Here is a 27391-nt window from a genome sequence, read left to right on the forward strand (position 1 = left end):
AGGAAAAACAAAACGGGAAGAAAATGGAGGCGGAAATAAACTGGACGGACGGCCAGTGGTGCAGAACGACGGAAGCAGAAGAATGCGGAGGGGAAGACGGCGGGAAAGCGAAGCGAAATTCTGGCACCGCGCATGCGCGGGAAGGATAACAGTGATGGCTTTAACACACCGTGTGGCAGAGAGGAAAAAAAAGGAGCAAAGTTTTTAGATGGCGACAGCGATGGAAAAGCGGAGAGAAAATGGGGAAATGGAGGAGGAGTGGTGGCGGTGAAGAAAAGAGGGAGTGGACGCGGAATGGGGAAAAAAAGGAAACGCACTCCCTGGCTGGTGTACGGTAAACACAACCAAAGGTGCTTGCGCAAACAACGGGTGATTGGAAGTCCCGCGGGAAACTGGGGGAGAACTCGCCGAGCTTTTTTCTTTGCCCCCCCCCCCTTCCTTCCCCGCCCACATCTCCCTGTACACTTCGGCTTCCCCGAGCTTTCGTTCCTTCCCATAAATCGCTTGGTTTTCCTCTAGTTCTATTATTACGCTTCCTTTCGTTCCTTTTCGGCTTCCTGCAAGAGTAAAACATAGAGTTTATTATTTCCATTCCGCTACCAGGAGACAGGGGTGCCTCGAACTGAGCGACTTCTCAAGAAAGGCGTACGACGTTTTCTTTCCAGAGGATTCGCTGGAGTGCATCCTGCGCTGTCCAGAAAAATGGGAGGCTAGGGACCAGGACGGGCCGTCGTCGGCTGCGTAGGGTTCCTTTGATGCGTAAAGGTTGCGCGCTTACGGACGAGAAAGTTGCGCATATTCGCGATAGCGGTATAGGCTACGCGTTTGTATTCTCCCACTTTTTCCTATTCTCCCTATTCTTCGACCGTACTAAACTCGTCGCTTTTTACAGGGACCTTGCTAAGGGAGGACCCGACTGCGGACCGTACGGGTGGTCCGCATTGGCTGCCTTTGCACCCGAGAGAGGTCGGTACGCCGAGTGAAAATGCACTAAAGCGCTGGCAACGTAAATGCTGAAGAAAAAAAGAAGGAAAACGAGGGAGCATGTACAGGGTGCAAGAAAAGAAACGGGACCGAAGCGCCCCCTGCCCTTTTCTGAAAGAACTAACTTATGAGTCTCCCGGGAACCTCGCGTGCAGATTTCGGCTCCCAGGCACGCCCGCGAGTCCCACTTTTCTAGTCTTTGTCGGCAGCTGGCGCTGCCTGTCCCTTCACGAAGTGGTGACGCTCTCGGTTGTATAGATCAGCTTGTGTGTTCTGTAGGATTCTGTAAAAAGCACGGCACCTCTTTCCATCTCTGGTTTATATAGCTTATAACCTGTGGGACTAGTTCTTTTGAGAAACTCCTTGTAACCTAAAGCTAGTTCGTATGAGGAAATCCTCATAACCTAAAGCTAGCTACTATAGGCAACCTGCGATGATTTTTGCCGAGGCGATCGCAGCGCTGTAGCACACAGCCTGGTGAGCGAAGCATGTACTTTTTAAGCTCACCAGTCGTGCTTTTCACGTCACCTGCCAGCGATTTTAGAGTTATTAGGCATTAGCTTCCGCGTTCCCTCCAAGCCACACGTGTCATGCGTCAGCTATCTGGGCTACGTCAAGAGAAACTCTGCAAGGGATGTTGTCAACCAAACGGCGGGACAGTTCTGACTGTGGTCTCGCGTTTGTGGCGACCCAAGCGGCTGACAGCAGCAGTTTTCAGGCGCGCATTGGAACAAACTGCAGTTCTGCCTGGGCATTATAGGTTATCTGTCCGGTTCTTGAATAATACCACTTTTTTTTTTCCTACTGTAGCTTTAAGTTTTCGTTTATAATATTCTTTGAGCATAGAGTAATCTATAGCCAGCGCCTGTGGATTGTTCGCGGAGTACGTCCAGGAATTACAACACATAAAATTAACAATGATGTACTAAGGCAGAAGACTTGTTGGCAAGTTGCCGGCTGGTGCTCGACAGTAAAAACCGACCATATATGATCTCATCGCATTGACTGCAGCGCTAAAAATAGCCCTTTTGTTATTAGAGCTGTACGCCATGGGCGGTTGGTTTTGGCGCGCTTTGTAAACTACGCTAGGTATATAAAAGCAAAACACGCACCAGAACGTCTGTGATTGGTCAGAAAGCGCGCCTGAGGCTTGACCATGACTGTGCATAAATAAGGCGGTCCAGCGGTCCCGTGCTGCTTGATTTGCCGACCGCACATCTGTTGAGTTGTGGGTACGCAACAGATGTGTGCATGTCGGCTTTCTCAGTTTTCATACAAAGTTGAGAACTTCAGCCTCGCTGCTTTGCATACTTTCTGGCTGTTTTCATGCTAAAGTTTATTTGAGGCGTTGCCTTGGATTTCTTTATTTTCGCATACTGGAGCGCCGCATAAGGCTGTATAGCAGGAGGACATAAATAAATGCACAAACAAACTGCAACAATCAACACCACGCGCGATACTGTTTGGAAGTAAAAGGAAACACACAGTAAAGTATGTGAGCTACAAATCGCAGAATGTAAAAAAAAAAATCTTCCAAAGCCAGATCACGAGTAGGTCTAGGAAAGGATTCCCAAATTTATATCATAGTACACGGAAAATAATATTTGCACAAGTCAGTTCGAGGATGGAAATTTCGAATGTTTATTCTGTGGTAGCTTCTTTGGCTGGTGGCTTACATCATTTTAAATTACTGCCTAATGTTTGAAATCGCGGAGAGTTTATTAACGTGTGCAATAACTTAATAACTTTAGACATTCAATGCGACGACACGAAGGAAGTGCAGTGAACCTCAGATCATACCTATACAGTCGAACCTCGCTATAGCGAGACAGTTTATAACGAAGGAATGACGATTCCCCATGGAAGTTCGGTCAGCACTGGCTACAACGAAGCTACGGCTATAACGAAGTAGTCACCGGGCCCATTCAACTTCGTTATAACGAGATTCAACTAGATAAGACGGCGAGAAATCTCTTTCATATTGGGGAAATATAAGACGGACAGCTCTTTTTTGTACAGATTTCAATTTGTTTATGTACACAAGTATATATTCCAACGACTTCGCTGTGTTCTAGGCATTTGTATGTCAGGGTTTTGTATGTAACTTGGTATCTAGTGGAGGAACCTCAAATTGTGGCGTAAGTATCTGAGCCTTTTGAGAGCGAGGTTTGTTAGGAACTAGATCAGCCTGCCTAGACCAGGACATACACATTGCGCCAACGTTAGGCTAAAGTATCTGTATCCCAGTCTTCCTTTTAGGCAGTTGACTTTGAACGAATATGTGAACAAGGTATTAGACGGTTTAAAATAACTTTTTGTTGGGCTAGATGGTGCATATTGTAACAAAAGAACTGTAGCGCAACCAAGACGAACACAAGAAAGAGGCACACAGGACTAGCGCTAAACTTCATCTAACTTTATTCACTGGTAGCGCAGCAAATATAAGAAAAAAAAACCAGATCACGTGCAGATACCAGGTCTCACACACCACTATCAAAGAACCGTGCAAGATATGCCATCTCCGATTTGTATAGATTTACAGACGTATCGCTAACACAATATACGCCTCTCTTCCTTATATGAAATGCCTCCAGTAGTTCCCTTGCCCTAGTAACTTTGCTTTTGCCCAAAATCTTTATCTCATGAAACCGTGGTTGACACTTTTTCCAGAACTGGCATCTAGCCTGCGGCAAATTTTCTGCCGCTTGAGGGCAGTCAGAACACTCAGAGCAGTGCTGAGGAAGATGCGCACCACTTGGGTGCTTCAGTGAGCGCGCGTGCTCACATGCCCTTTCATTGATGCACCACCTTGTTTGGCCCACATAGTCCTTCCCGCATGACAGCGGTATCTGATATACGACCCCGATGCAGCAATCCGTGAACTTCTTTGCATGTTTGACGGGGCAACCACCCTTGTCTTTGCTCGCAATTCGCGCGCAGAGCTGTGCCATCTTGCGTGGGGCCGAGAAGGCAACCGGCGCGCCATGTTTTGTAGCCACTTTTTTCATGTGGTGGGCTACCTTGTGCACATACGGCACAACCTCCGGTTTGACAGCCGTTTCACTACTGACACACGGCTGTTGCAACTTGATGGTTTTTATTTTCTTTAAGAGGGCTTCAGCAACCGCTGTGATGACAGTGCCTGGGTACCCTGCCGAAAGTAATCTGTCAACCTGCTTGTCATAGCTCCCTTGCATAGTATGACAGCACGATTTCATGAGAGCCGATTCAAGGCAAAGCTTGGAAATGGCGCAAGGTATTAGACGCCTGGTCATTTACCAAATGACCAGGCAGGCTTTCGTAAAGGATATTCCACAAAAGATCATATTCACACTATCAATCAGGTGATAGAGAAATGCGCAGAATATAATCAACCTCTATATATAGCTTTCATTGATTTCGAGAAAGCATTCGACTCAGTGGAAACCTCAGCAGTCATACAGGCATTGCGTAACCAGGGGGTAGAAGAGCCTTATGTCAAAATACTGGAAGATATATATAGCAACTGCACAGCTACTATAGTCCTCCATAAAGTCAGCAATAAAATTCCAATAAGGAAGGGCGTCCGGCAAGGAGACACGATCTCGCCAATGCTGTTCACCGCATGTCTACAGGAGGTATTTCGAAGCCTGAATTGGGAACAGTTGGGAATAAGAATAAATGGAGAATACCTAAATAATCTGCGATTTGCTGATGACATTGCCTTGCTGAGTCACTCAGGAGGTGAACTGCAAATCATGATCAATGAGTTAGACAGGCAGAGCAGATCGATGGGTCTAAAAATTAAAATGCAGAAAACCAAGGTAATGTTCAACAGCCTAGCAAGGAAACACCAGTTCAAAATCGGCAGCGAGAGCCTAGAAATTGTGACGGAATACGTCTACTTAGGGCAGGTAGTGACAGCTGATCCGGATCATGAGAGGGAGATAGCTAGAAGGATAAGAATGGGGTGGAGCGCATGTGGCAAATTCTCGCAGATGATGAGTGGCAGTTTACCAATTTCCCTCAAGAGGAAATTGTACAACAGCATAATCTTACCGGTACTCACCTACGGGGCAGAAACGTGGAGGCTAACGAAAAGAGTTCAGCTTAAGTTAAGGACAACGCAGCGAGCCATGGAAAGAAAAATGATAGGTGTAACGTTAAGAGATCGGAAGCGGGCAGAGTGGGTGAGGGAACAAACACGGGTAAATGACATCCTAGTCGAAATCAAGAGAAAGAAATGGGCTTGGGCAGGGAATGTAATGCGAAGGCAAGATAACCGCTGGTCCTTAAGGGCAACGGAGTGGATTCCAAGAGAAAGTAAGCGGAGCAGGGGGCGGCAGAAGGTTAGGTGGGCGGATGAGATTAAGAAGTTTGCAGGCAAAGGGTGGATGCAGCTGGCAAAGGATAGGGTTAATTGGAGAGACATGGGAGAGGCCTTTGCCCTGCAGTCTGTGATCGTTCCATCGATGAACGATCACAGACTGTGCCGCTTATATAAACTCAGTTTAATAAAAAATAATGATGCCATTACTAGCCTAGCAAGGCTAGAGAATAATGTGCGCCATCCTGAGATGTGGTATGTTCCAAAATGCAGAACCAATTATGGAAATCAAATGATAAAATTTAAATTGCCTACACTTCTGAATCACATGATAAAGGATGCTAACATTGACATATCAGATATATCACCAAAAGAACTGCGTTTATTGTTTGTATAATTGCTGTGATATGATTTTCTAGTTCTTCTTGCCTGTTTTATACTAACGTTTTCAACGATGTTTCCATATCCGACTGTGTTCTCTTGCTGCACGCTTCTGTCCTACCCCGTGTGTTGGGGGGTCAGGGCTTTTCAAGCTGTTCACACAGCTTTTCTCCTGTCCTCCTCGCAGCATCTTTTTGTTGTGGAATAAATTTCAAATTTCAAATTTCAAATTAGTACGGCTGATGATGATGATGATGATGATGATGATGATGATTAGACGCCTGATGAAACGTCAGTGACAGGCGGTCGAGTCGAAATGACAGATACGGGTTGTAAGTGTTCGAAAAGAAAACAAACCATCAAGTTAACAAAATTGTGGTTTTCTAATATTGCCACGTGTGGATAAAGCTTGTGTCTGTAAAGACAGCAGAAACAGCGGTGGGCTTTGGAAGGCGAGGGTCTGGACGCCCGTTAAAGAGCGCTTTCACTTTTGCTTCCGCGCTTTGTGGACACGCGCACTTTGTGGTCAACGGAGAACAAAGGGCGAAAAAATCTGGGTGTCCTCTTTTTTTCTTTTAGTGGTTGCGCAGTTGAGCATAAATGAAAAACGCAGCAACGGATAAGACCCCTATCCTTTTTTACTATCGCTCCCCCCTTTCTTTACGTCTCCCTGTCCTCTCCCTGTATACTTTTATTCCAACTAGTCGCAGCTCAGGTGCTTCAGGTTTCGATGACAGATGCCGCGGCTAGCAACATCTTTTCCTTCCATCCTTATTTTATTAATAAACAGCCACTAACAACAACAATAGTAACGGGTAATTAACGCGCCCACGCAGGCTTGCGGCAGTGCTGAAAAAAAATTGGTTGTTGGGGAAAGGAAATGGCGCAGTATCTGTCTCACATCATGGCGGACACCTGAACCGCGCCGTAAGGGAAAGGATAAAGGAGGAACTGAGAGAAGAAAGGAAGAAAGAGGTGCCGTAGTGGAGGGCTCCGGAATAATTTCGACCACCTGGGGATCTTTAACGTGCACTGACATCACACAGCACATGCGCCTTTGCATTTCGCCTGCATCGAAACGCAGCCGCCGCTGTCGGCTTCGAACCCGGGTACTGGTAAATCTTGTATTTTGTTTTGTGAGAAGTCGCTATCCTTGATTGCATCGTACGTTCTTCCGCAGTGCTCATTGCTGATTTTTGCACCACTCAGATGGCGAACGAATAATTGAGGCTAAACAACTGTGTACTGTTAGACTAAATAATCTGCCAGCTGATTCCCTAAATGCTGAAATTGTTCAAGCAAGCAACATATTAAGCAACGCGCTGCAGAAGCGCCTGGCGAGAACCTCTGTGAGAAACTGCGCTGGAATCCCTGCAATTTTATTCGCGATTAATAAAAAAAATAGTTTAACGAAACACGTTGTTTATAACAAATAATAGTTTTTGGTCGCAGAAAAAAAGAAGCGTAAATATGCGTCGATAATATGCCTTTTCACACAATGCGTCAATCATTACAACTGCGAAGTCGTTGAAATTGGTACTGCGGACCTGTCCTGTATGTCTGTCGCATTAACGGAATTCAGCTCGCGGCCATAATGAGTAGCAGCCGAGAGAAATCCAAGATCTCTCCAAAGCGGTGATGACGCATGCCGGAAGCGGAAATTATCCAAGACAGACGTAAAAATTACTATCTAAAGCTTCTTTGCCCTGCAATAGCTTGAAATCCCCGTCAATTTAGAAAAAGCGAGACAATTTCTGTTGTTAAGATTCTCTCAAATTCCTTAAGGATTCCTTTCTCGTCCAATTTTATTTCTCAGATTCCCTGAGAAAGAAATTTTTTTTTCCGAGTGGAACATTGCGTCTCCAAAAATTTTTACTTGCACTTACCTGCAGCATCCGCGGCTGCGTTATCTGGGCAAAAATTTCTAATTTACGCGCAGCTGAAATGTTGAAGTCCACATGACGTAAGCAAGCCTCGCAGAGAATCGCTCAAAGTAGCAAATCCCCGGTCATTATGCACTAAATAATAAAAAAGAACTGTGTTACATAGTTGTTCGAGCTGGCAGAGAAACATTCGAATATTTTTTGAGCGTTGGCTGATGAGTGACGTGCCCTCTTGTGCTGGCTTAAATTATAGTTGCAACGTGTGACACGAAAGGGTTTACAGTAACTCTGTGCCCAAGAGAAGGGAATCGGTTTACGCCAAGCAGCTACTGACGTGGCTTAATCATCGCTTTTCGTCAACTATAGCTACTGACGTGGCTTAATCAACGGTTCTGACGTGACTGAGAGTAGATCCGTACGTGCACTTGCCGCTTTTCACATATTTCAAGCGCTGTACTGAAGCTCACGCGCACTACTGAGGCCAACCTCCTGCGCCAGTACAGCCCACCGATCCGCAGAGTCTACCCGAAGCAAACTTCTCGCTAATGGCTACAAATCCTTCCGCCATTTCCTCCCCTCATCCAAACCTCTGTACGTGTCGGCCCGATCCCAAGGTCCAACACTGGCGCGCAGCGAACCGGACTGCAAACGAACGGTTCACTCAGCGTTTTACGACGCACTATGCATGTGTGCTAGGTTGCGCGGAGACGATATATGCTGACGGCCGGGCCGCATACGCGCAGATTTGCAGCCGCCCCTCACCTCTTCCCCCCCCCCCCCTCCTCGCCATGGTAGTCAGTCACCCAGGAGAGCGTCGGACAGAGGAGAGAGGGAGAGGGGGGTGGGGGTGGAGCGGTGCGTCCCGGTGATTTCATCCCATTAGCGCCCCACTCGCCGCCAATTAAAGCTGCCCCGCGCCATGTTTTCCCTCCCTCCTTCACCGTCTGCTGTTCCCTGCGGCCTCCATTCATACAGCGCCGCCCCGTGACGGCGACCACGCGAGCGGTAAAACGCTCCATCGATGCGAGAGAGCGGCGCGCGCGCAGCTATTTTTTCGCGCCAGGGGGCGCACGCGTCGTTAACGAAGCGCGGGTCACTCCGCAAACACAGATGTCGCCCCGCTATGCGAGGGTCGGCGGTGACGCCTTCTGGTGGTGAAGGTGGCGGGCGCTGCTGCGCCGCGAGAGATGCTACGTTCTGTGCAATGACCGTGGCCTCTTCCGTAAGAAAGCTAGCTTCGTTTTTACAGCATAACTGTATTAAGCACTTTCCTTTACTGCAGCATAGCTACACATGATAGCTGTAGTAGGCACTTTCAGGTAAATAACGAAGATTCTTCTTATTTTACAGCATAACTGTATTAGCCACTTTCATCTAGATCATGTCGATGCTTCGTATTTTATAGCATAACTGTATTAGGCACTTTCATCTAGATCATGTCGATGCTCCGTATTTTACTGCACAACTGTATTAGGCACTCTCCCCTAGATAATGGCGATGACGATGCTTCGTTTTTACAGCATGACTGTATTAGGCACTTTCATCTAGATAATGTCGATGCTTCGTATTTTACAGCACAATTGTATTAGGCACTTTCACCTAGGTAATGGCGATGCTTCTTATTTTACAGCATAACTATTAGGCACTTCACCTAGGTAATAGCGGTGTCATCGGCGTCGTAATAGGACCTAACCAAGAACTTACGTTTGCTCCTGCTGACTAACGGTAATGTTACTAAGGCGGGCTCTGGGAACTCTCTCTCATCTCTGCTGCAACGATAACCCCATCGCAAGAGAACGCAAACTCCGGCAAGTGTAAGACATCGTTCGCGTACTCTGGGTATCACCGGTAGCCCGCTTTCACAACAACGCTATCAGCGAGTGGAACAGCCCCGGTTATCACCCTTTCTTGAGACTACACGTAAGCGTGCTTCTCGTGTTACACCTTTTGAAGAAGCCACTCGCGTAGACATCGACGGGCGCAGCGGTCGGCTCGAGATGGAGTAGCAGGGAGGTCCGAAGAGGATGCCCGACGTTTTTGGAGACTTGCCCTTCACCGCCATCTGGCGCCGGCTAGCCGCGACCAGTGGGTCTATGGAAGGGTGGTTTCCATGATAAATTGCCCAAGTGATTTATTTCAGTTAAAGGCGAAAAAAAAACCTTCTTTGCTCTGTTAAATGTCGGTTAAACTCGTCGGTCAAACTCTTCAAAGCAGAAATCGGGTTTCTTGAACGTGTGGTTTGATGTGATCATTTGGTTGCCTTGTCACCTTGTGTTCTTTTTATCTTGTGTGTACTGCGCATGTCTCCCCCCCTCCCCCCTTTTATATATTTTCTGCTGTGGCTGAAAATAAATCAGATGTGAGTTAGCGCCAATCCGTGTCTTCCTCTGCTCTTGTGTGTGTTGTCCTGTGCGCTTATTATTCCGTCAATTTGCTCTGTTGAACGCATGAAGATACATAGCTCTCACGTTCTTGTGCACCTGAACTCGGGGTTGGGGTGGGAACCCGGTCGCGGCAGCTGCATTTCGATCTGGCCGACGTAGGTATAGACAGAAGAAAGAAAAAAAACAGGTATGTTAACCCGGCAAGGTCGAATACAGAGGGAGCGCCGTGAACTTCGATAAACGGATGATGATGATGATGAACCTTTTTAATGTCGTAAGGGCAGCTTGGCCAAAGAGCGCTATGGCAAGATGTGTTTTCGTATGCACTACGTGGGGTCAGAGATCCGTATTCCAAGCACTTCACCTCAGATAGGCCGAGCACTAGGACAGGGGAAAGCTTGTATCAATTGCATAACCGGTGGATATTCCCGGCAGCACACGGGGTTCGAACCCTGCACCTCCCGCGTAAGATCAGGATGCTCAAGTCTGAGAAATCACGTGGTATACGTTAATGACCAGCAGCTTTGCAGTTTACGGTGAGCCTCATAGACCGCTATGCAGCTTTGACACCTAACTATCCGTTAATTATTTCTACTTTTTCGCACAATCGAGGGATCTACGTAGCTTTTTTGCGGTGAAGCGCAGTGCCTTGCTATTTTAGATTTAGCTTGATATATTCCCTTGTCCATGCTATCGGCTTCGCTCAGAGGGAAACGTTCGCTTTTATAGCTGTTTTTTTTTGTGTGCTAAAACCGAACACCTGAGTCAATTTGCGGTACCTGGAGAAAAGATCAGCACGAAAGTCCGTGCATGAAAAGAAGCACAGTTTGATGCGCAGTCGTAAGATGCTGCTTTTGAGGAGCTGCTTGCATGTAGTGCTCAAATCTCGAAAAATAAACAGTGCATTGAGTGACGTATGTCAAGGCCGTTATAACTGTTTAATCTCTTGACCTCGGACGAGCTCAAAGAGATGCTACATTGTTTTTAAAAACTCGCTTGAATCGGCACAGTACTGCTGCTGCATTTCTGTAATCTATATGGAAATTGTCTTCAATCGAGGAGAGGGTGGCTCAAGGTATTACGACAGTCACAAACTCGACATGACGAAAGGTTGCTACAGAACTGTCCACACTCCAAGTTGTCCTTTCTCTTTTACACCTCCTTTTATCTCATTCCTCAAGGCCCGGTTTAGTTGTACACCTGGGATGAGACAGCACGCCTCACCTATCCTCGTAATTCCCCCCCCCCCCCCCCCCTCCCCAAGTCTGTCTCAAAACGTCGGGGTTCTTCGTCATAGTCCCTGTGGCCAAAATTTTAACGTGACAGCGTTAAGACTCTTGTTGTGTGAGCGAGAAAACGTTTAATTCATATAGAGGAAATCGCAGACAGTTGGGTGTGCCCTCATTCTGCAGGCAATCCGCGGTCTTCGTCGGCGCTGTGAGCGAAAAATCCCCGTGACTTGGGTAGCCGCCTAGGTCACGTGACCTTGTGACGTCCTCAGAATTCACGAGGCCACCGGATTATGAGCAAACTGACCACCGTGCCAGGTGGCAGTTAGATTCATCACCGGTCGCGAGAGGTTGCTCGGCAAGATACTGAAAAATGTATATAGGTTTGAATGGGTCAGCAAATAGGATTATGGCACATTTGGTTTGGCTTTATAGGACGGACGTCCCAAAGCGGCTCAGTCTATGAGGGACGCCGTAGTGGAGGCCTCCGGATAATTTCGGCCACCTGGGGTTCTTAACGAGCCCTAACAACGCACAGTACACGGACATTTCACATTTTTCCTCCATCGAAGTGCTACTGTAGCGGGCGGGTTCGAACCCACGACTTGCATGCACTGTGTGATGTAAGTGCACGGTAATTAACCACGGGTAATCGAAGTTATACGGAGCCCTCCACTAAGGAGTCTCTCAAAGGCTGAATCGCTTTGAAAGCTTCATCCTATAATGTTAAACGAAATGTGCCATAATCCTATTTGTCGACCTATTCAAACCTGTACAAAATTTTCTATAGGGGGCCACCTGAGTCGCACAAGCCCCACCGGTGGCAGAGCCTGCCATCGCAGGGCAGTAGTGCATCGCTTAACCGCTGCACCACTGCGCCAGGAATGATATGAGGATTCCCAGGGATCCATGAATGTGAACTAGGGAAGGACCAATTCCGCATATACGGGCATTAACCCATTGACGCTATGGCGTCATGCCCTTAAGGCGGAGCTTCAGTGTCCCGTCCAATTTTTCCGTTCTCTTCTTTCCAGTGCCCAGCACTGTTAAGCAACTGGCACCGGCTGTGCACGTCTATAATATACCCGCTGTGTCGGTCCTTGTCGCAAATGCATCTGTTCCGTGCTGCAGTCACGAGCAACCTTCACATAGTGCCAGGGCGGGCGGAAGAGCGTTATCGGCCGAAGGGAGCCGATACGCTTTGACAGGTTAACACACTGCACGTCGAACTCCGCCCGACCCCCCGCGCGGAGATTAGCGCGCAGGGCTTCGCTCGATTCCGGACAGCCGGTCGGTGCTCTTTTTAAGCCGCACTCGACGCGACAGCGCCCCCATCTGGCGTCTACAGTGAGTGGGTTTCGCGGAACGCTTTCACACCCATGCACCTCTGCCTTCTATCCGTGTGTGTGCAGTGCTTGTCGCCGAGAAAATGGAGTGCTCGTGGTTGACAGATTCGTTTGGGACTAATACCAGGACCCGCCGCTACGGGGCCATTCGCTGTGTTACTGTTGACTCGAGATAACGATCGTCTACTCGCGCGATGCGAATTAGGCTACGCGCTTCTGAACAAGCTATGCTTAAGGTCATAAATTTGCGAGCAGGGAATAGAGGACTGCGTCGACTCCGAATAAGAGTGGGAAGTCAAAATTTTCCGCACGGAGCTGCTGGAATGCGGGGACTATATTTATTTATTTTATTTAAAGCATGCTGCTAGCCTCGTTTGAGGCTGTGGCAGGTTTCCGACAGTATATCACAAAGAAACAAAAAAGTGAAAATAGCGAACTAAAAAAAATATCAAGAACCCAAGAATGAGAGCATTCAACAGAGTACAAGTTCCTAATGCGGGACAACTATAGTTGCCTCTGGGTTCTGGCATTAGTAACTCGAAAGTGTGGCATACTTGACTTGACGGTCCAGAACATTAATCGAAATGATATTTTGGGTAATTTAGTGGCCTGTCGAAATCTAGTTGGGTGTGGTGAAGGACTTGGGTCAGGGAGACGCAGGACGCCAGCCAAGCAGGTACACGTTTGGACTTCCTCGTGGTAACCTTGTTCAGTCGGATACAACTCAAGAACTAAGCGGCTTTTCCCCGTTAAAGGACCTCCTTCCAGCCAATGGCGTCGGCCGATTCTTGTGACCCGGAGGGGACTATATCCCCTTTCACCTGCCACTGCCTGCATTGTCACGCTGGCAGGGTCATGAGAATTGGTCGACGCCATTGGCTGGAAGGCGGTCCTTTGAAAAAGAAAAGCCGCTTTACTCTTGAGTTGTATCCGGCTTTTAGGTAAAGCAGGAATATTTATCATAGCCTAGACGTACTAGCGTAGACGCATGCCGAATTACCAGACGTTGGCTCAGCCGCGGTGGCTCAGTAATTAGGGCGCTCGACTACTGATCCGGAGTTCCCGGGTTCGAACCCGACCGCGGCGGCTGCGTTTTTATGGAGGAAAAACGCTAAGGCGCCCGTGTGCTGTGCGATGTCAGTGCACGTTAAAAATCCCCAGGTTGTCGAAATTATTCCGGAGCCCTCCACTACGGCACCTATTCTTCCTTTCTTCTTTCACTCCCTCCTTTATCCCTTCCCTTACGGCGCGGTTCAGGTGTCCAAAGATATATGAGACAGATACTGCGCCATTTCCTTCCCCAAAAAACCAATTATTATTATTATTATTATTATTATTGGCTCAGCCCACGCAGTGGCCTTGTCTGCCCTCGCCCCTGCCACTGCGCGCGCGCAGGAGGCGTCTGCTAATCTGACATGACTTTCCGCTTGTATGTTTCCTTCAGCGAAATCTCCCTACGCAATAGAAATGATATGGGTGGACTATGAGGCACAGTATCTTGGATGACCAAAATCATGTTGTAGCGCGAAATCTCAGCGAGTTTCGCCACTATAGAAATGCAGCCACCGTAGCCGTTGTCGGAACTTCTGCGTAGTTGTCTGCCGAGGCGAATACCATATATCCACTGAGCCTGCGCAATGGGTGCTCCGAACAGAAGAAGCCAGAAGTGGCCCTCTAGCTGCGTTTCGTTGACGGCGCAGTTTATTTGCATTTGAAGCTTTCCTGAAGTGTAGACTATACTGAGTAGCTTAAACAACACGAACGGTACTCGGGCAACCTCCCTCCATCTTCAGGATCGGAGTAGGAATAAGAATGCGTGATTTTCAGGACGATGATAAAAAAAAAACAGCGCGAAGGGAAGACGAAAGATGAAGAGGGCGACGCAGACAAGCCCTAACCCGCAACTGGGTTTTATTGCGGAATAGAATCGGCTGCTTGACCTGATTTTCAATGGCACCCACCTAAGCGTAGCCATACGGCTGCAAAGGAAAGCTATAGAGCTTTCTCAGAAACTTCGTAGTTACAGGGAAATTTTGAAGGTCCGGGATTTGAACCCAGGACCACAGCTTCGTCGGACCAGTCGCTCTACCAACTGAGCTAACCACGACGGCAAGCTTAGGGTAGGGTGAGAGCGAATTGATCAATAACTCGAAGTGGGAAGTGTTGGTCATATACATCTACTCCACCTAGGGGGTTTCCCCTAAACATATCCCAAGCAGCACAGGTAACCGGCCCAACATTGGAATTCCATGGTTTTACTCTGGTCCTATGTTGGGCCGGTCTTTGCCAATATAGTGCTAATATTGGCCGATTATTTGTGCTGCTTGAGCTTTGATTTTAACATAATTTTCAGGGTGATTACAAAAATTGGTATCCTGAACTACTCAGACCCGCACTCAGACTACGTCGCCTTCGAGACAATATACGCGATATGAGCAACGCAGGCAGTGTCGCAACCTGGAACAGATGGGCAGTCCCGGAACAGTCTCGGGGCGAACATGCATATGCCATTAGCGCGCGGCCACAGGGTCACTTGTCGGCTCCGCGAGCAGCCACTCGCTCTAATCGCCGGCGAGCTAATCAGCGGACGCCGGGAGGAAAAGGGCAGGCATCATTTCTCCCGGGAACAGGTACTCGAAGCTGTCACAGCGGAAACAAACACCGTCTGCCTCCTGCACGGCTAGAGAGAGAAAGACGCGGGCGCGCATGATTTACGGCTTTTGGCCAAGACGAGCCAAGACAAGGCGAGTAGGACTGTCCCGACGAGGGCAAAGGTCGCGACCCGGAGCCGTGTAAGAAAACAGCGGTTCGACACCAGCGCCGCACGCCAGGCCCGTCGTAGAAATGCGCTCCAAGGAAAACTGGACAGGGAGGAGATACAGGAGAGCGCATGCGAAAAAAGGAAAGGCTCAGTGAGCGTCTCACGCTATGTGGGCCTGTCGACCGAGCCATCGGACGACCTATGAAGGAGCTGAACTGACATCGCACCAAAACACACGCGCTTAATTTCGAGACGTTTGTAGGCAAAGAAACCCGTTAGTTTTGCTCCCGATAGTACTTACGCAAGTGCATGCCTTCGCTGCAATTGAGAGCCGGCTGAGGTGTCATTTTTTCCTGCCGCTCTATATATTTTTTTATTCGCCATAGCTATTGTGGGCCTCCTTCCAGCCACCATACCATAGCCAGCGACGGAAGCATTTTACAGGATGTGCAGGTCAGCATATATACGCATAGCTCTGCTGCATTGTACAAGCGAAGGAAATAAAACCATATCGTTTAACTGCTTTTGCCTGCAGATGGAGTGCGAAGACGGTTCTTCTCTCTGCCGGAGGAGGCATTTCACTCCTTGGGCAATTTAGGGGGATTAAACGACTGCAAAAGAGAGTACAGCAGCTCGTTAACTCTTTTTGAGGCGGTTCCAGTTCTTAGAGTGCTTGTGGTTAACTAAAGGCTCCACCGCCTTGTAGTACCATCTTATGTAGTAGGAATGAAAGTGGTTTGACATCAAGCACCCTTCATTTTATGACGACTGGCTTACTAATATGTTGTGTGTACATTTCATTGCTCAGAGTGCACGAAACCACAAGACAAATTGAGAACACAACTTTTTTTCGGCCTATATTGCACCACCACAGCCTCTCTGCTGATAATAACGTCTGGATTAAATAGACGCCTTGTATCAAATAATATACAACAGGTCATATTGAACGAAATCTGCCATCAGGCTGTAGCCTGCTAAGTATGGTAAAAGAACAAGTACACTGACACGGAAAACTGCTCAGAAAGTTATGCTACCTCCAAAAATTGCGGTCGGTATCAAGTGATACGCAAAGCACACAACATGGGTGTAGTCGTAGCAACACTTTGGACCAAATCCAATTACAACTGCCAGTCGGGTTTAGTAGTAAAACCATTCCTTGATCTGTAATCGAATGCACGTTGAAATTTCACGTGTACGTATACCGTCCGCTCAGGATTCGTTTTCGACCTTATTCCCCAGACCGCTCCCCGCCAATACCACTTCTCCGTATGTAGCCACGAGGTGTCTTGAAGCTAGCAGACAGACAGCGCCCCCTTGAGTCGCAGGGAATCACGGGAAAAGCTTTCCGCGACGCGTCCCAACGGACGAATCAACAAGCGGCGCCGCAGACGACAAGAATGCCACCACCGCGCCCCGCATTCCCCATGCTTTGGGTCGGAGAAAACAGGCGTGCTGCTTGAAACGACGCTAAAGAAAGCACAACAAGCGATATATGAAGAAGAAAAATAAAAGATGCTGGAGGAGACCAACGCCTCCAAGCTTCCCCCGCCGAGCGTGGTGTGTCCCATGGGTAGCCTTCGTTGCACGGAGCGCAGACGGCGCGAATACATGCATGCGTAATGTGGTCCTGATGGAAGCGGCGCGCATTCGCTCACGAATGCCGGATGCCGAGCAAGTGCCGCTGTCGCGCCGAACGGCTTGGCTTGGCTTTCGCCTCGTCTTAGCTCGCGCGCGGCTTGCGTTTCGACTGCGCTGGAGCGTCAGCTTCGGCCCGGTGCGGTGCTCCGAAGCGATTTCGCTTCGATTGAATGCGCGTAGCGAGCAGCGCCCGTTGGCGCGTCGATTCGAAGATGGAGGGAGGCGAGATGGTTGCGCGGTGAGACGCGTGTATAGGTTCGTCTAGTGCTTGTTTCTTTTTTTTCTTTTCATCTGATTGGTTGGTGCTCTGGTTATGAGAATAAGCCGTAATGCGAACCTCTCTATTCATCGATTCTCTTAAGACCTTACCGCTCCTCTAGCGAAAATTCTAATAGCAGAACTATATCCTATTTGCTTATTGACAATTACAAGGGATTAATTACTAAGAAATACATCAAATATAAACTCTGATAGGATGCTAGATTCTCTGACGCTGGGACGTATCATTGTAAGGACCTCGCCGTGACAAGAGGCCTCCAGTTGAGACACGCTGTTAAGAACGGGGACCTCTAGATAGGGTGCAAATTTAATATTAATAATTGGTTTTGGGGAAAGGAAATGGCGCAGTATCTATCTCATATATCGGCAGGCACCTGAACCGCACCGCATACTGGAAGGGATAAAGGAGGGAGTGAAAGAAGAAAGGAAGAAAGAGGTGCCGTAGTGGAGGGCTCCGGAATAATTTCGACCACCTGGAGATCTTTAACGTGCACTGTCATCGCACAGCACACGGGCGCCTTAGCGTTTTGCCTCCATAAAAACGCAGCCGCCGCGGCCGGGTTCTCACCCGGGAACACCGGATCAGTAGCCGAGCGCCCTAACCACTGAGCCACCGCGGCGGGTAGGGTGCAAATTTCACGCGGCTTTTCCAGTGAGGCGACAAGGGATGAATCAATCAAGAGGTGCCGGCGGGACACCGAATCCCGACATTCAGCCGCGACAGCGTCTTCTTGCTGTAGGTGGCTCTGCACGATAACACTAGCGAATACTCAATTGGACACTGATCAAGAGTGAGATTCTCCAGCTAGGTAGGAGGGACGGGATGATCACGGACTAAGCAGCCGGATAGCATGAACGCTAGAGCATGCTTACTTCTGCTTGTTCTTGCCAAGTTTCGACTCTTTCGTCCAGTAAATGTGTGGAATAAATCACTTTTCCACGACAGTTGTGTCTGTATCGCATCTCCGCCTGTAAAATTTTAATTGCAACGAAGTTTTAATTCCCAAGTACCTGATCCGCACAGTGTATAAGGGCTAATATGGGGGCGGAAAAAAAGAGCTGATAACTCGATACGGAACTTTACGGGCTCTCCAGAACTCTCCACTTGCGTAAGGTCCGTGGAGCCAAGGAGTCATGTAGCAATTAAAAGCTTAAACGCTTCTCTGACATATTCAGCCGAGCTCATATGCGTACAATTCGCGGGCAATCTGTAGCAACAGTGGCCCGGCGGCCAATGTGGTTAGCTGCACTGTGTAATTTGCATGCCGAACCTATTTTTCGTGTGCACAATTCAACATAGTCACTGGATAACGGCCACAGCTGCATCTATTATTTCGGCGAGGAACCACAAACTAGGAGTACCATTCGTAAAATGGCGTGCAGATAAGGTTTTCAAAGGTATGCTTTTTCCAGAATACACAAAGTGGGCTACGTGCGGTTCAACACATAAGCTGGCAACCATATCTACTTGATCAGAGTGGCTGTCCGGGCGAGTTGGTTTGCCACGACGGAACATATAGCGCCAAGAAACCAGGACGAGCAATGAAAGAGACACCACGAGCGCTAACTTTCAACTGAAGTTTGTTCATCGCATGCGAAGTTCATATACAGGCTGAATATCCCAGAAAAAACCAGGCTATCATGCCGTGAGTCGCCACATAACACACACTTACTTTTTTATTTACATCATCAAGGAAATAATTTTTTTTTCTTTGAGAGCGAGATAGATGCTGCACTAACACATTTATCTGAGTTTTCGTATCTGTCTGGCTTCTACAATCTCACGTGTCAGTTGCTGTTTATTTTTACTTATGATTGGGCATTCTTTGAAAGTTTAAAGTTAGCGCTCGTGGTGGTCTCTTTCATTGTTCGTCCTGGTTTTTTTTAGCGCTATATGTTCCAACCATATCTTATCTGTAAGGAAATGCTTCACCTTAATGAACACCACAAGCAACTCGCCCCATTGATGTGCAAATTGTGATTTCTCTAGCCGTGTTTTGCAATTATAGGAAAGCTTCAAAACCCAATCGGAAACCACTGGCAATTCTCTGAACGCAGTCACGTATAACGCGGCCTTGCTGACGCTAAAAGGCGTGTAATTGCGCGACCAAAAAACACTTCGGCGACGGCTCGCGAAGTCGCTTTCCCCGCGGTTTCCCTCGTTCCCCACCCACTTTCATAACACGCGCTGCTCACGTGCACAGTACCACGCGGCCGCGCTGCTCAGCCGGGCGCGTCATCTGCCGCAACCTTTCTTCCCTCGCTCGAGCGGCGCGTGATTGCCGCACTGTTCCCCACTTCCCCCGCGCACTCCCCACAGCGCACCACGCGAGTCCCTCGTAAACGCCGCAGCGATGACAGAGGCATAAAAGAAGAGCGCACAGGGCTGTCCGCCGCGTGTCGGCAATCAGGCTCGGCATAACGGGCCCGTTTACATGGCCCATCTGTCAGGTCGACGAAATTTCGGGGACGCAGTTGGATGGGTGAGGGGGATAGGCGACCAAAGCGCGGGCAAGTGTGGTCTGTGCGCACTTCGGCGCCTTCCCGCTTTTTGCTATTAAATAGTTGAATTGGCGCCCAACAACGCTGGGTGTCTGGTGGTGGTGGAGGCGGATCTTTCTCGACTAGGGGAGGAAGCGGGAGCACCCTTTTCGGGAAGCTGGACTGTTAGCCACCCGCCGCGAGGGGGCGCCCCTTACCACCCTTAAACACCGCGCTGTGTTCACCTCCGCTACTATAGGGATCCCCTCTTCCTCTTCACTCATGAATTCCAAAGTGCGCAGCTTCGGGAAGAGCTACGCAGGTTTGGGTGGCGGGGGGAGGCGAAGCGTAAGGAGGAATGTGGAATAGGGTGAGAGATGGGGGTCTGGGTAGGCTTAGCCGCTGAAGGGAGGAAGGGAAGTGGGGATCAGAGAGGAGCAAAAACCGCGGCAAATTCATTAGTCGTCGCGTAGACCTGTTCAGTAACCCATACCGCACGCGTGCTGTCCTCCCCTTTTTCCCTCCTCCTCCGCTCCAGAGCCCTCTATCTCTTCCCTTACTCCCTAACTCTGGCTTGAGCTAACTGTCCCTGTTCCCTCCTCCTTCTGCTCCTCATTCGGGGCTGTACGCAGCAGCGCCTCGAAGCGGACGTTTGGAAGGGGAGGTTGGGAGGGAGTTGGGGAGGAGAGGGAGCAGCGTTCATCCACCGTCCGCGAGGTGGCGCGGCGGCGGTGCTCGCTTAACTTTCACTTGCCGCCCGCTACTCGCCTTTTGCCGCTTTGCTGGCGCGGGGTTTTCTTGCCTCTGGCGCGCTGCCGCGCCGTCCCCATCGGCTCTTCCCCAACTTCCCGACGCTTTTCGATTCGGCTAATTGGCGAGTCTTCCTTCACTCCCCGCCAGCACCCTGCCGGAGAGGATTGCTCCCGGACCGGGCCCCGAACCCTGGGGGAAGAGTCGCGGGGTTCACTGCAACACCCCCCCCCTCTCCGCCAATTCCCCTGTAGATCCCTTACGGACACCGCGTCGTGCGTTAATCCGGTCCCCACCACCACACGCCGCTTTCCTCTGCCCGATAGCCTTCATCGACTAAGTGGGTACGGTCGCTCACTGCGGCGTTTGCACGGGGGGGCTAGATGGGGTTGATTTATATATATGCACACCCACAGGCGCACGCGTAAGCACAGCAGGACTGAGTTAACAGATTCGCCTAATCTCGTTTTGTAGCGTTAAGCAGGACGCGATGGTCTGGATCACCGAGATCGCCCGGACACGCCCCTTACCCGCACAATTCAATTGACGCAACGCTGACCCCACTCGCTTTGAGGTTTGCGCTGGAGGCGCCCTTCCATTCATTCAGTGGGGATAACCAGGCTATCGGAACAACCGCGTTTGAACAGGTTGCTCATTGTTTCCGTGGCGTGGGTAAATGGCAAGCTGTAAGCGAAGTGCACACTGTAAAAAAAAATCCGTCAAAATGACGGGAAATACCTTGGCAGCTCTATTTCCAAGCATTTGACCGTTAAAATGATGGCACCCCGTCATTTTAAAATGACGGTGCTTTTTCATCATTTTGATGTTTTTCTTGTCAATCTGAAATACAACTGAACCGTCAATTTGATTACATTTGACCATCAAAATGACGGCAGAACATCATTTCTAAATGACAGTTTTTCCATCATTTTGACGTCTTTCTTGTCAATCTGAAATACAACTGAACCGTCAATTTGATGACATTCGACCATCAAAGTGACAGCAGAACATCATTTCTAAATGACAGTTTTTCCATCATTTTGATGTTTTTCTTGTCAATGTGAAATAGTCAAACTGTCAATTTGATAGCATTTGACCGTAGCAGTTACAGCAAGATGTCATTTCTAAATGACAATGTTTTTTCCCGACTTCGATGTCATTTTTATCGATTTGAAAATATAGCCAAACTGTAATTATACCACTGATTGTCTGCGATGGCAAGCTGTCAATTTTAAAACTGTTTTTATGACTTCAAGACTTTTTGCAAATTTGAAATTATCTATAACTGTCAGTACAGCATTTGGCCATCAAGGTAATAGCAGGCTGTAATTTCGAAATGACTATGCTTTTAACCATTCCAAAATTTGGCTTGTCAACATGAAATGCAACTGTGTTGTCAGTATGATGGCCCAACACGACAAGTCTCAACATAATTCTGTGTCAATATATAGTGTGGTGAACCTGACCACATGAAAGTCACTTGCAGTGGGCAGTACCTCATAAACCATGCAACAAAAACAAATTTACATTTCTACTTGCACATTTATTCATAAATTAAAGTGCATTCAGCAGGCTCAGCAACTTTGGTGCGATTCCGCAGGCCCTGCCTTTGCCGCGCCCTTTCGTTGGGTTGCTCTGCCCAAGGTACCTGGAAACAAAACGAGGATAGAATAAATCCATGCTCCATAAACTGTGCCAATCACATACTCTGCCTACACGCGTGAAATGCCATGAATGTGTGAACTGCACTACCTTCTGCAACACACAGTATTACGAAATTGAAAGACGAGATTAAAATCAGGTAGCAACAAATGTGAGCACACTAGTAGTGCGCTTAAATAGCTACATATACATGCACTAACAATAGATGATGTACCTAAATGTAACCATTATTATAACTCGTAAAAACAGCCCACAATTGCACATACACACCGTACAGTATTTCTAGTAACAATAGGTGCTCATCATGTACAGGAACCATACACAGAGTCTAGAAACCATAACTATGCAAGAGCATTTTGCTGCATTTCAGTGTTTTCAGCTATCAGCTGCAAACATAGGTCAGTATTGATGTAACACCCTGATGTCCAGGTATAGGCTGCAATTGCACATGTGGCAACCATGCATACATTTAAAAACCTCATTATCATGCCTCATCATCTTACCATTTGCACAATGCTCATTCTAATTTCTGTGCCCTTGGCCACAAATAAGCGGAATTTCACACCTGAAATCTTCTGAGCAATCAACAAACCTGTCACGATGATGAATGTCTTAATTTTTTTTCTTTTACACTGCAACTGTTGACACAAAGGGCGGCCAACTTCTCAGGTGCCAACATAGCAGACTTCACGATGGCTCTTTCACCTGTCCATTTCAAGTACTGAGCAATTCTGGACAAATATGGGATCACAGCATAATTTTTTTTGAAAGGGGCTAATAACCCTGCCAGCCCCTAAAAGATCACCAGGTGAAAGGGGAAAGTGCCATGTAATGGTTGTGACAGTACCTGTGAAGCTGTCCTGCCTATGTGTCACGTCTCCCGTTTCAATGCAAAATGAAATCTGACATTCATCATTGCAAAAGGTTTGTTGAGTGCCCAGAAGGTGAGGTAGAGAGCTCTACTTTCTCGGGGCTGATTGTACACAGGCTACAGCGAGCACTGCATCAATGGTAACAAGGGAACCTGAGGCCTGTAAAAGTGCAGAGAGGCATCCGGCAACTTGCCACATGTGTGGACGCAACCCATAGTCAGACACACTGTAATGTTGCACTAGGACATTAGCCAGTGGACACGATACATAGTAGAGCGACTTAAAATAACTGCATTTACACTTAATCCTCGCTCCTACTTTTCCCGACGTCGGTACTTATAAAAGTGCTGCACACATTACATTTAGCAATAATTGACAGTCGCCCGTCCTATCTGGTTCTTCGTTCTAGCCCCTTTCTTGCAGTAGCCAACCAAAAAAATAAGCAAAACACTGAAAAGTGTTATCTAGATGCACTCACAGGACACGTGACCAAGTTTAGGCAATGCAAACTGCCAGGCTTGTGCATTCATCACATGACAATGATCAAATCCGCAATTCTGCAAGTGTCAGAATACCAGAACTGGGTGCAATTTAAAATTAAAAGTCCGGCCTTCATCTCGCAATTGCCAGAGCTAGCCAATGTGCAAGGCTTGTTAGCATGTACTGCTGGCAAGCAGCACTATGTCAATAATCTTACCATTCTACTTTCTAAAGACGCCAGTGACTGGCAAATCACCATACAGGTGTGCCAAAAAAGCAACACGGTGCTGTGCCAGAGAACGAAGAAATGCACGAGAGGAATGTATGTGACGACATCAGAATTTCAGGGGAACAGGGCAGAACTGATCATTTGCAGGCACTGGCTAAGGAGGGCGAGTGCCTTTCCTCAGGAAAAAGAAGCCTGCTGCTCACACTATTGCCTCGGATTCCGATTGCTTATCAAACGCATCATCCACATTCACTCATTTACCTCTGCAAAAGCTCCATGGTGAGGGGGCATTCGGGAGGGTACGCAACGTTGAACACAAAGAAGGCACCAAGGAGGAGGCCCATGGCCTTCTCAAGACTTCTTGTAGAATCCACTGCAACGATGATCTTCTTTATGTCCCCCATGCTTGATCCTGCAAGGAAAAAAAATTAGTCACACGCAAACGCTACCCACTAAAGGGGTGATCTAATAATTTGAGTAACTCTATGGCCTTCGATGTGTCCACTGAGAGAAGCCGAATTCAAATGTACTCGTAAAAAGCCATACTGGGTCTTGTTGCTGGGCCTTATGGTACCCTGGCAGTAGACAGACACATGCAACATGCCCTCCCTTATCAGTGCTTTACACGCCACTAATTATATCTGTTGAAGATGCTTGCTTCATGTAAACATACTACATAGAACTTGTTTATGGAAAAAGCTTTACAAATATTGCACGACAAAAAAGAATTAACTTTGTCGACAGAATACTTCGTTTTTTTTTAAATAATGGGGAATAGTGATGAGGTAACGAAACTTGGGCAAGCACCGAGGCAACTTTTCAAAGGCCCTCCATTTTGTACCTAGCCTGCCATGACATTGATGAGAAAAGCCAAGCTCAGCTTCGTTCATGCTTTCTAGCAGAACGTCATGCTTTTGGCAAGTCAAAAGGCCGCACATTAGTCTCGATGAACTCTGGCATATCACCTTATAGTGCGGAGATTGCCCCACCCTCCCCACTTATCAACAGTACTGCTACTGAGTTCCAAATTTTTTGTACACTCTAATAAGAATGGAAAACTACTGGCCAAACTTGCACATTGTTATCATGTTTAATTATTAAACAAACTGTACATACATAAGATGAAGCAGCAATTAAGCCTTTCATCCAGGGCTAGCCTCATTCCTAAGTTTTGAATATGTCCTACTAAGTAGAGTGAAGTTACACAAAATCAGGTTACATCGTAGAATAATAAAATACGCTGTACAAGCCATGTTTTGAGCCAAAGTTCTATAAATGACAAATACATACCAATCACAGCAAGGTGCGGAGTTGTTGGCAGTCCTTCCAGCCCCCCTTCAGCTGCATGCTGGGAATTCACAAGCCACATGTTATTAGACTCCAGAGAAAACATCAGTGATCAGATACATGCATCTCAATAATAAATCATAACCATACTTCCAACGATCCTGCTGTCATCAAGGCACTTTCTACACCTCGGGTACAGTATCATTTCAGCAGAAATGGATGAAAATGCGGTATAAAATTACAAGACTACAAATTTACTTGATTCAATAATTCCCAGCTAATGGATACGCCAGTCGAAAGAAATTTTTGGCCCTTGTTTGAGGCTTATAGGCAATAAGCTATAAAAATGAATAGAATTTATTTGGAAATAACTATTGCTGAAATAATTAGGCCCATATCTTAATGCTATACAAGAATGAAACTGCACACTATCAGTACACGAACTAAACACTGAGCTGCCCCATCGCCACCGGACACCGACGTATGGGGCTCGGTGTGCCAGGAAGCGAGGAACAACAAAAAAGAGAGAGCGTAAGAAATAAAACAGAAAAAAGCTGATCAGTGCACGAAAAGTAGTCTGCTTTTTATTGACGAATACTTTTACGAACCTACGACAGTAGTGCCGACACCATGAATTCAAGGGAGCTGCAGATGGCCAGCATGGTAGTCATAGCACATGTCTTGGCCTGAATTACAACTGAAAATGTAAAAAATGGTTTTTACGACAATTTTTACTGCCCATTAAGCCCATTCATAAGGTGTTCTGCATTTAAACAGAGGCGCATGGCGCGCTAGAGCTCGACCAATTCGATTTCGATCCTTGGCCCGCGTAGCAGTAATCGTAACCGAAAGTCAGGCTCGATCGCGATTGTATGTGCCCGCATGATAGAGATACTATAAACGACTTTCTTCGACTTTCTTCAATTAACGTGCGCCAATGCTCTTCGTACGCTTCAGTGTTCCTCACAGGAAGTTTTTCTTTACACGTGGGCGCACGCAGCCCCTGAAAATCGCTGCACGTGGCTGAACCATGAGGCCGCGATTCACGCTTTACGTAGAAGCATGTCTCTGAACGGCAATCTCGGGCCCACGGCCATCAGTGCGTGTATACATTACGCGTGAGAACTAGCGTGCTCCTCGTAGCTATGTGCCGCACAGAACGCGTACTGCACGAACGAAGCATATAAGCAGAACACTTACCTCTACCCGCTGCAGTTGATTTTCGGCTGCAGCCCATACGTTCCTTGATTGCGTCTTCGCGGCCTTCCAACGCGTCGCACACAAAAAGGCAAAATGGCGCAAAAATGCAGAACGCACACCCGGGCAGAAGCAGCGCGCACAAAGAAAAGCGAGAGGGAACCACGACAACCGGACTCCTTCCTTGACAGCGGGGGCCGGAAGCGCGCGTTGAGCGACGTCTCACATGACGTACCCCTACGCGCCAGCCAATAGAGCTTCTCGTTTTGTGTTGCGCTCTCCGTCTCTTTCTCCTCGCCCGCTCGTTCACGGCGAAGTCTCCGTCTTTCCCGTTTGACGCCGGCGGCTCGTCAAAATAGATAAAAAAGTGGCCGTCAAAATGACGGTTTGTTTTTACAGTGCAGTTTTGTTGCGTGCTATTTAATCGTGTCTGCACTACGGCAATTTCAGAGCGTTTTTTTTAACAGGCGCCGCAGCCAGAAATCTGACAAGAGAAGCGATGTGGTGGGAGCTGGTAAACAGGTGTAACAAAATATCAAGAGCGCAGTCTGTAATGTTAGGAAAGGATGTCAGCAGTTTTCGAGCATAACAAACACCTCTGTTTCAAAGTCTCTGTTGTTAACTATATATAAGTTGAAATTGGAATGGACACCCGACGAGTCTTGACACGAGTCATATTATGGATGAACACGATTAACCCTAGGTTATGGGCAAAACAGTTCGAAAAATCAATTTGAAGGAGGTCTTTGCAGAGGCCGCACAGGAAGTCCTATAATTTTGAAAACGGGTACGCCATTGCCAGAGTGATCGAGCTGTAATTTTCCGGAGACGTCATGCACTGATTTTTCCAGCTGCAAAATGAACTCAGCTTCAAGTAGTCGCCCTCCCTTCTTGCTTAAGAAGACGGCAAACTATGAATTCGTTGATTATTGTAGTAATATTTTCAACCGTCATTACCCAGACTCTTCAGCCTCGCCATCAGTGATGTACTTGTTCTTTGTAGCGAAAATATTAGAGACCAGAAATTGTTAGCGGACTCGTAAAGCGAAGTGCGTCACCCATGACGTCGCAAATTGAAGGCCCAAGAATGGCAAAGTCGCTTTGGCTCAAAAAGAAAGGTCCGGCTGTGGAAACATCGTCGAGTCTTTGAAGCCCTCCAAAGAAACGTGCCCATAATTTAAGTCAGTTAGAAGATAAGTACGTACATTTGGTTGCGCACGTAAGTGCAGAGGGTGCATGGCT

At 47.8% G+C, this 27391-nt stretch overlaps 2 protein-coding genes across 4 annotated transcripts in view; both read right to left on the reverse strand.

The window, feature by feature from the left end:
* Window positions 1–27391, reverse strand: part of LOC144104728 (uncharacterized) — an 81965-nt gene that overhangs the window by 11020 nt on the left and 43554 nt on the right. The window lies entirely within an intron of this gene.
* LOC144104727 (uncharacterized) lies at window positions 21945–26548 on the reverse strand. 2 transcript variants are annotated; one of them, XM_077637885.1, is made up of 4 exons: window positions 26153–26548; window positions 24956–25649; window positions 23927–24077; window positions 21945–22070 (listed from the first exon to the last, which is right to left on the reverse strand). In XM_077637885.1, the coding sequence occupies exons 2-4, from the start codon at window positions 25056–25058 to the stop codon at window positions 21977–21979; spliced, it is 348 nt and encodes a 115-aa protein (XP_077494011.1). In that variant the 5' UTR covers window positions 25059–25649; window positions 26153–26548; the 3' UTR covers window positions 21945–21976. The 2 variants fall into 2 exon arrangements, with proteins under 2 accessions (XP_077494011.1, XP_077494012.1); XM_077637886.1 differs by lacking the exon at window positions 26153–26548 and having other exon boundaries at window positions 24956–26130.

This window comes from Amblyomma americanum, chromosome 9 (assembly GCF_052857255.1).
Source record: "Amblyomma americanum isolate KBUSLIRL-KWMA chromosome 9, ASM5285725v1, whole genome shotgun sequence".
Lineage (NCBI taxonomy): Eukaryota > Metazoa > Arthropoda > Arachnida > Ixodida > Ixodidae > Amblyomma > Amblyomma americanum.

Bases quoted from the DNA above. Each gene is read 5' to 3' on its own strand.
- LOC144104727 (XM_077637885.1), bottom strand. From the start codon at position 25,058: ATGTTTTCTCTGGAGTCTAATAACATGTGGCTTGTGAATTCCCAGCAT. The intron at 24,078-24,955 runs GTATGTATTTGT...TTTTCCTTGCAG, and splicing joins TCCGCACCTTGCTGTGATTG to GATCAAGCATGGGGGACATA. The intron at 22,071-23,926 runs GTAAATGAGTGA...TTTTGTTTCCAG, and splicing joins ACCATGGAGCTTTTGCAGAG to GTACCTTGGGCAGAGCAACC.